Source organism: Stereum hirsutum (assembly GCF_000264905.1).
Source record: "Stereum hirsutum FP-91666 SS1 unplaced genomic scaffold STEHIscaffold_23, whole genome shotgun sequence".
Classification (NCBI taxonomy): Eukaryota; Fungi; Basidiomycota; class Agaricomycetes; order Russulales; family Stereaceae; genus Stereum; species Stereum hirsutum.
Genome location: NW_006763153.1, coordinates 328,592 through 337,491, shown reverse-complemented (window position 1 = coordinate 337,491; position 8,900 = coordinate 328,592). Strand labels below are relative to the sequence as shown.

Here is an 8,900-nt window from a genome sequence, read left to right as displayed (position 1 = left end):
ATTTCGTTCTGATTTATCTCTCATACCATCAAGCTTCACTATGTTGTCGAGCATAATGCAGGCGAGTTTGGCAGCAAAGAGGAGACGATGAGACGTCCACCGGGTCTTAATTGCGAAAGTTTGATCATAGCCTCGTGAGCGAGGAGAGCGGCCATGTATATGCATCCGACCATGAGAAGAGGAGATGGATTCTACCAAAGAAAAACCATAACTCACCATAGGACAAAGCTGGCTTGGAGAACATCACAAGCTGTGTGGGGATCTTATCTTATCTCACTCTAGACTGCTTCGCCAAACCTAAGTTAGGAGAATCTTACAGTAAGAGGGTCAAACGGTGTCTGACCAATTGAACAAGTTCACCTGGAGGAAGAGTGCTTCCATAGGCAGTGTTATATGCTAAATACCCACGCCAGATCTCCCTACGCTCCCTACGGATACCGAAATCTCCATAAAGATCGTAAAGGCCACTCGCCTGTGGGGCTTTGGGATACAAGACACATGTATTCTAGTCAGCATTCTCCCGGTATTGTTTACACAAGCCAGTCACTCCCAGGTCTGCGAACGGCGATCATTAACATTACAGAGTATAAGGTAAAAACAATTTAAGGTAAAAACAATTAATGGTAGTGTATGACGCTATCTACTCGATGTCTATTGCTTCGGCCGCATAGCCCACACCCGCATCCTGGGTTTCTTTACGTTGTATAGTAAGATGAGAAATAATGTCAATATGTAGTTCCGAAACCTTGGAGAACATCCCACAGGCTGTTTCCCAACGCGCATCTGCCTCAGCCTTAATCCTTAGCCACTCAGCTGGATTCTGCTCCTTGATCTCCTTCTCCGTACGGTACCCATACGAGAACCATCGAACAAGCCCACCGGGAACATACTGAGTGAAAGATTTCCGCTCTTCGTTCTTGGGATCGTGGAGGGGTGTATTCCCGTGTGCAACAGCGGCGGAAGGAATGAGTATGGTTGTACCGGGAGGGAACTCGATAACGATCTTCCAATCCCAAAGGATGAGGTGACCCCCTTTTGTGTGGTCGTAACGTCCAAGCGCGTGGATAGCGCACATGCCAAAGATGATGTTGTTGAAATCGCGATGGAGCTTTGTGGTAACATTCGAGCCGAGATTGAATGTTACCGCGGGGAAGATGCTGAAAGGGAAAGGGCGGATGAGCGCGGGGAGACAGAGCAGTACGGCCATGGACTCGATAAGGAGAAGACAGCTATCGAGAAAGCTGAAGGCCTTTGGCGAAGTGAAGGCATACGTGGCTGATGACTTAAAGGTGAGCAATTCTACAAGAATGGACGGGAAAGCGGAGACTTACTGCTTCCATGATGGGCGATCTTCCTGATGTTCGGATCCTTACAAAGTTCGTCAGCAGCCTTCTTGTTTGCTTTGGATTTCATATCCATGGGCATTGGATACTGTGGCAGCGGCAGTGAGTCAGTAAGTCTGAAAAACATCAGGAATAGTGTCGTACTTTCTGACCACCACCCATGGAGAAACCGGTGAAAAGAGTCCAGAAAAAACCTCGACGACCATTTGGATCGCGCTGCGGGCTTGCCATGGCTGCGCGCGCGCGATCCATAGCCTCACATGCCCCTCGACATATCTGCTCCCACCGAGAGTCCTTAGGAAATCCAATACAGCGAGCTATTATGTGGCCCAGCTTATCTACTAACGCAAAACTCGAGCTACCCCAACACCCGTCAGTAACCTGGAGAGGAGAAAAGCAAGTGCGGATGTGACGTACTACCCGTCCCACTGAATCAGAGTGAACCCACACTCTTGCACTAACTTCTCTGCAGTCCATCCATCAACATCCGAAGACTTGAACCTCCGAACACCAATCCAGGCGCCAAGCGCGTGTGCGAGGCCGGAAGCAGAGAACCACTTCATGCGGAGAGTATCGGCGATGTTGATCTTGCTGTACTTCTCAACGAGCCGTTCGGGAAAGGTAAGAGGGCCGCGAGTTAAAGGATTGCTCATTGCTTCTTCAATCGGTCCGTAGGATTTGTCGCGGTCGCGTTGCCGCGCCTTGGCCTTACGGTGATTACGTGGGCGATGGGGCGCACAGGATCCAGGTGGTGCAGGGGAGTTAGCCGGCGCGGGCAGATGGGAAGTAGGCGACGCTGGCGGAGGAGGGGAAGTAGACAGAGCTGGTGGAGGAGGGACAGCCTCGGCAGGGCCTCGGCAGAAGGAAACGACGCTGCTGACGGCGGATGTAACGGCCGCGATTCTCGTTGCGACCCATGGTGTCGAGGACGGAGCAACAGGGTCTGCCAGAGGTCGAGATGATGTGAGGTCCGTGAATAGTGAATCGGAGTGCTCCGTCGGCAGAGGTGACGCGGAGATGGGTGGTTCAGGTGGCGCAGAGATGTGTGGCGCCGGGGGTTGTGTCGAAGGCGAGGTCGGTGCGGAGGATAATGGGGATGGGGATGTGTATGGCTCTGGAGAAGAGACGGGGTAGGCCAAAGGGTCGTAATCTTCATCTTCGAATTCAACGGGTATATCAGTGCATTCGTCGTTGTCTTCGGTGAAGTCAGCGACGGCGGCTGCTCGCCGCAGTGCTCGATGGAGATTGAAACCGTCACTAACGTTGACTAATCCATCGAGACCGTCCGGGAAAATATACGGTGTAAAAACGCGTAGAGCGTGGGCCTACCAGTGCACGACAAAGAAAATCAGCAGGAGAAGACCGAAATAACGGTGATGCTTACGAGCCGGTCCATCTGTGAACGCGATATGCCAACACTAGATGCAAATAAACAAGCATTAATACGCATAAAATTGAAAAAGGACGGGATATAGTAGGTAGAATGGGCAGGATGACAACACAACAGAAAAAAACGCGTAAAAACGCGACCCAGGATGGACCCTCGCGAAGCTAAGGGGGCCGAACGTCTACCCAGCGCATTAGCAAGAGCGCGAGGGAGTGCTCCTGGGTCTTCCACGAAATAGAAACCAAAAAAAAAAGGGGGGGAAACGGAGGAGAAAACGAGCTCACCTTGAGGTCGCCCCTCACACAAGCCCCGTCTCTGTGGTGCAACGGGAGACGGGAGAAATGGTGGAGGAGCGGAGGTGACTTGAAACAAGCGCGGAGTTGTGAATCGAAACTCCGCTACCCGTGCGAAACAGAGCGCGGGGCGCGCCTTTTTGCCACAATATGTTCTTCTCACTCTCTGCAACTTCCGAAGCCCCTCTTTCCGCAAATCCCGACTGGCTGAGCCACGGCGCACGAGAGCACGCACTCTTACATCCTAGCTGGTATGGTCCATGATCATGGTTCCTTTGTCGTTCCTCATGCGCCTTTCTGAACTATGGCATCTGCGATGGCGCTTACTAGGCTGACCGAACGCTAGCCGTCTCGTTTCTGGCAATCCTACAACGTTCCCCTCCGCCCCTCGTATCATCAGGACCGTCTCGCGCTCCAGTACTAGCACTATGGATGATATCCAAGAACACTGTGAACAGTACCACGCCACCGTGAGTTCAGAGTGAGTCCTCGCAACATACTACCAGATCCGAGTCACGCTAACGCCACCCCAATCTCAGCATCTCTCAAGCCAACATCTGGGCCAAATTTTACCCCCCCCAGTCCCTTGAACGCCTTCTCGACCTCTCCATGCACTCTCGGCGCCCTCCCACCGCCTGAACTCTGCGCCTCCCTCTCCAAGATCTCCGCCGATCTTATCATCACGAAGTACGGCGGCATTACTGGCGCGTTGGGCGGAGAATATGAAGGTCGTTTATGGGCAAGATACATAAGTGGCTGCTACGGATGATTGACGGCCGCGGTGTTGACGTTGTCCGATCCGTGCGATGAGCCATCTAGGGTTATCATGTCTGTGTCTTGGCGAGTAATCATGTCTTCTCAAAAACGTATGCTAGGCTGAGTGCTCGGTCTTGCAGGTATTTCAGTCATCAGTAGGTTCAACTCTCAGGCTGCTTGTCGGTTGGGGTAATTGAATACTGACATCGTGCTTAGACGACGCTGACTATGCTCGGAGTGAAGCCTATCCTCTGCCAAACCTACCCCGAAGCCGCCTTCGTCCTCTTCCTCGAATGCTGCACTCCGCTCATCACCCCAAAGACAAAAGCCACCTCCCTCGTCCTCGTCGCTCCCAACAACTCCGTAAGCGATCCCACCACATCATTTCTCGTGCCACAGCCTCAGTCATTCACGTCCTATTGTTTCTCTTCTCGCAGACTGGCGCGATCTACTCCCCTGCAGCTTCCACGCACCCTTCACCCGTCTCACAACAGATCAAGGCATGGCCTTTATTCCTGCCTAGACCCACCGCGACCTAATAGCCACAGGTCCCCCGCACCACCTTGGCGCTCTCGGCGCCTCTTCGACCCTCCAAGCACACGTTCATACCGCACTAGATTATACGAGTTGGCCGCGAAGAATGTAACAACAGCGTCGGGCATGAGACCCTCCAAGCCCCGAGGTGCGTTCTCGTACCGTCTGTACAATGCCTGCGCACGCCAACGAACGACAGCATCACGAGCAACTTTACGACGAGGCTCACGTCGAGTCGCAGGGTTTCGCCGTGGGCGTCTGCAAGATGTGTTCGGCGAATCGCTAACAATATCTTGAGAAGCTTGGGAGCGGGTATCGTCATCCTCGTCGACGCCGATGTCTTCGTCATCTAGAGTGATAGGGGAATGAGCGCGAACGGGAGCTTCGAGGTCATATCCAGTGATGAGATGGCCTCTAGGGTGGCCGAGTAAGAGGAGCTCCGCCGCCTCGAGCTCGCGTATCCATGTTCAACACGACGCAAAGTTTTTTCGAACTCGGCAGCGCCAATTGTCTTGAGATACTGAGACAGCGTATGACCGTATGCTTCCACATCGAGAACCCCACCTCACTAATGAAAACTTTCTGCGTCAATCCGATGGTATGCACTTTCCTTTAGTGAAAACCAATCATACTGATGCCACCCGGTTCTTAGACACTCCGCCAGAGCTTTCTGCCCATCAAATTTCACAGCGACACCGACGTGCTCATGAAAGAGAGGAGCGTGCTACCGGAGTTCCTCAGGTTCGCTCTGTTTCTGTCGACATCAAGCAATTTTCACGCATGATAACACCATGACGTCTAATTGGCGTCGACCAGAACAGCACAGCTCGAAGGCGCTAACGACTGTACGGTTGGTGTGCGTGAAGCGGTATTTATAGAGAGGCATTGGGTCGCCTATAAGCTGTTGGTCGCTCATATTGTAAGGAGTTTCGATAGAAAACGATTTACACTGAGAATTATGGTGGCAAACGTGAGCTGTATCAGCGGACGAGTGGATAAAGAGACGCACCTGAGTGAAACCCAACCAATCCTCTCGGTGTCGAGGATGTAGAAGTGAGGAGAAGTGAGATTGCAAGTTTGGCTTTGAAGCGCAGAGGAAGAAACAGCCGGTGCAGGAGTATACAGAGACAGAGTCGAGGGATGACGACGATGAAAGGTCCGGGGCATGCCTTAAGCCCGGACGACCTCGTCTTCGGACTTTTCCCACGGCCTCCCAGACTTATACATACGTATGCTTTGTCCTTGTCTACTTTGTTTCGCCCCTGAACTCGAGCCACAACAGTCGTCTCCGCGCTTTGAATTCGGATCTAACACTTATTCGAACTTTGGTACTGCTTCACAATCCCCACAGGCTCACCAACAAGATGACATTTCGCACTCGCCGTCTGCGAACGTATCAGCTTCGGGATCTGGCTCGCATTCAACATCGAAACACGCCGAAGACACGGCCACAGTAACTGGGCCAAAGAATGTAGATTCGCGGATTGGTAAGAGGAGGTACGCGGCGTCGTGTGAGGTTTGCAGAAGAAGGAAGAGAAGATGTGATGGGAGGGAGGAGAATGGGGAGAGCTTGTGCAAGTTTTGCCCACAGGCTGGAATACAATGGGTATTCCCAAGGTGCGTAGTTTCTCGATGTCGCCGGCGCTTCCGGTCCCTAACCAACGGTTTGCTTTCCGTTTTGTTGTTCAAATCGACTTGTTTCTATAGGTCTAGCGAAGCTTCTAGGCTCGAAAGTGTCAGCGCTGCCGCCGACGCCTCTCACGCTTTCATCGAGCAACTTGCGAGCGCCGGGGACGATGACCGAGAGCGGATGCTTATGGAGTGGACGAAGCAACGGGATGAAGGAGAGCTAAGCAAGCCGGTTGTGTCGACGAAGACGCGAAGGAAGATTGTAAAGAAGGAGGAAGTCGAACAGGAGAAGTTGGAAGAGGTCGATGATGTGCCCGAGGTGCGTACCTTTCTATACTTTGGCTTCTTCTCGTCAGGATATCGGCTCGACTAGTCGTATTAATGGATAGCTCGCTTCATCGCTTAGCGCAGAGTCTACTAAGACTTCGACCATCATTGGTGTCTTTGACCGAGCTGCAGACGAGGGCTGCCTTGCTCCAGGACGCGCTCAACCGATTACTCGCCGTCGTGGCCAACAGCTTCTCCGAATTCCGCACACCTACGCTGCAGGAGAGTCAAATGATGATGGACAGCTATCTCTGGTACGTATATTCATTCGTTTCTCCCGTGAGCTCATTCTGACTGGGTATACGGCTTCTTTAGCTGGCAGAATCCTCGTTACGAGGTTATATGCCGGCCTGCCTTCGAAAGTACGTATATCGCATCATCCGAATAACTCGATTTATGGATGTATTCACCAAATCCCGTGGCTAGGTAGTCTCCATTCGAGCGACCCCACATTTTGCAACGACTTCCTGTTGTGGTGCATCTGCTCCCAAGCGTCGAGACACATACCAGAGATGAGGGATCGGTTACATGAATTTGCTGTGCGTATCTTCTCGTACTTCTGTCGTTTTCGACTGTAAACTGATGGCGGTAACGTTGCGTACAAGCGAGAGCCCATTTACTCCTGGCGGTCGAACTCAGCAGGCCAAGTGCGATTACGACCGTACAAGGTCAGTCTTCTGTGTCCAGGGTTTCCTTCTTCGGGCTTAGATGTCGGTTTTCAACAGATTTGCTCTTGATATCGGGCCACAATGCGGCGGAAGGCCTGTACTCACAGGCATGGGTCATGGCCGGCTACGCGTTTCGTATGATCGAAGGTAAGCATCTGTTCACGAGCGCCTTTCGTTCGCCACTCTTATTTGATGAATTATTTGCCCCGATAGATCTTGGCTGGGCGCGTCCAAATCACAGTTCCGAAGACCAATCCGAACAGTTGCGGACGGCGGAGCTATGCACGTATTGGGCCGCTTACACATGGGACAAGTGAGTCCACGTTCGCCTAATTTTCTGTCTGTCTATCCGACGCTGAGTTGCTACGGTTTTGTCTTTGCTGCAGGACTCTATCGCTATCCCTCGCCAAAAAGCCTACTATGAGGCCAAAAGACAAACCACCACTTCCTTGTACGCCTTCTTCATATTCTTCATATTCTTATCGACTAACGACTGGTTATCCTTTTCCCTATGAAATGAGCAGCTGTTGATGATGGCGCCACCTTCTGGAAACCGTTCTACTCGCCGGTTCAATCAACCGAATTCACAACGATGCCTTACTCTGGCGCTCAGCCGTCTTTCGAGATGACTTGTTTCCGATAGTACGTTCCGTCTCATTCTCGCGACATGTATTCCCTTACTAATTTCGATTCAGTTCGTGCTCACTCTACCAGGTAATTTCCCTATCTAACTTCGTCGTTCATGACCGTCCAGTTGTTGATGAACTTGTCCGATGTTGTAGTTCCTTGACGAAGTACTCGAACATGTCTATTCCATCAAGGAGTCCCGCCTGCTCCAAGCTCGTGACTTTGTCCTCAGCCTGCGAGATCGTATGATAGCGTGGCAAGCTCAAGTCCCCGTCCAAATCCTCCTGGACGCAGATAATCTACCACCGGTTTCGCCACCAGCCCACGTTATTCAGTTCAAGTATGCTTTTTCACTTCGTCTCTAACCACTGTTTCACTCGGAGGTAACCTCTTATTGACAACGATTGTCTTATCTCAGTCTTTTGGTCCACACAATTTGGATTCTCCTTTATCGCCCCTTCGCTCAAACCGGATCCCTCGCCGTCCCCTACGCCGCTACCGCATGCCGCAAGCCCGCACAAGACATCGCGGCCTGCCTTCGCCTATTCAAGAACTCGTTCCCCGTCGCTCGATCTACCTACCTCTTCGTCTACGCCGCGTTATGCTCCGCCACGATTGATAATGGGCGACGTTATCAGCGCGAGTCAGAGCCAGAGTGTCGTCGGAGGTGAGGGTATGGGTGGCGTGGATGGTGATTCAGCGAACCGTAGCACGAGTCGGAATAGGAGAAGCAGTGAGAGATGGGGTGGACGGAGGGCGGAGAAAGCGAGGGAGAGGCTGGAGACGACGTTGCCCATTTTGGCGCATGGAATTAGGTCAAGGATTCCGGGGACGCCGAAGATGTTCGGGGCGTTGATGCAGATGTTGGAGAGTGCGAATGCGTTGCAGCAGCAGCAGCAGCCGGACGGAGATGAGATTCGGTTGCAGCCTCCGCCTTCGGGCCCTGTCCCATCGCACGCACCTGTAGCTGGCTCGTCCCGTGCACCTGTACCTGGTCTGTCGCACGCACCTTCACATCCAGTGCATTCTACGGTTGAATAGCCACCTTCGGCTACAGCAATGCCTCACATGCATGCTCCGGAATCCATCCCATATCTAGGTATGTACATCGTCTACGAGTAGAATGCGTTCGACAAGTTCGGATGTGACCTCCTACGGCTCTGTCCCAACGGGACCGAGCGTATACCAGCAGCAGCAGCTCCCACTCGAGCAGGGCGTTCCGCTCCCCGCCACTTCAAACTTCTTGGACGAATTTTTCTCGTCGTTCATGCCGATGGATACCAGCAACGACAATCAGCCTGTACGTACTCTAATTCTTATCTGCGTCCGTCTGTCC

General features: G+C 52.4%; 3 protein-coding genes across 3 annotated transcripts; 2 read left to right on the top strand and 1 right to left on the bottom strand.

The window, feature by feature from the left end:
* Positions 1 to 733: 733 nt before the first annotated feature.
* STEHIDRAFT_37630 (uncharacterized protein) lies at positions 734 to 1,168 on the bottom strand (the record flags this gene model as incomplete). The annotated part of the gene is made up of 1 exon (XM_007310973.1): positions 734 to 1,168. A coding segment is annotated over one exon (435 nt), but the record flags the coding sequence as incomplete, so codon positions are not given.
* Positions 1,169 to 4,007: 2,839 nt separating this feature from the next.
* Positions 4,008 to 4,318, top strand: STEHIDRAFT_163378 (uncharacterized protein; the record flags this gene model as incomplete). The annotated part of the gene is made up of 2 exons (XM_007311064.1): positions 4,008 to 4,142; positions 4,217 to 4,318. The coding sequence occupies 2 exons, from the start codon at positions 4,008 to 4,010 to the stop codon at positions 4,316 to 4,318; spliced, it is 237 nt and encodes a 78-aa protein (XP_007311126.1).
* A 1,472-nt stretch (positions 4,319 to 5,790) lies between these two features.
* Positions 5,791 to 8,467, top strand: STEHIDRAFT_42780 (uncharacterized protein; the record flags this gene model as incomplete). Its single annotated transcript, XM_007310974.1, has 14 exons — positions 5,791 to 5,930; positions 6,021 to 6,293; positions 6,332 to 6,523; positions 6,585 to 6,631; positions 6,696 to 6,812; positions 6,875 to 6,937; positions 6,995 to 7,084; positions 7,151 to 7,250; positions 7,324 to 7,388; positions 7,459 to 7,579; positions 7,633 to 7,651; positions 7,720 to 7,904; positions 7,983 to 8,219; positions 8,320 to 8,467. Coding segments are annotated over 14 exons (1,797 nt in total), but the record flags the coding sequence as incomplete, so codon positions are not given.
* Positions 8,468 to 8,900: the final 433 nt, after the last annotated feature.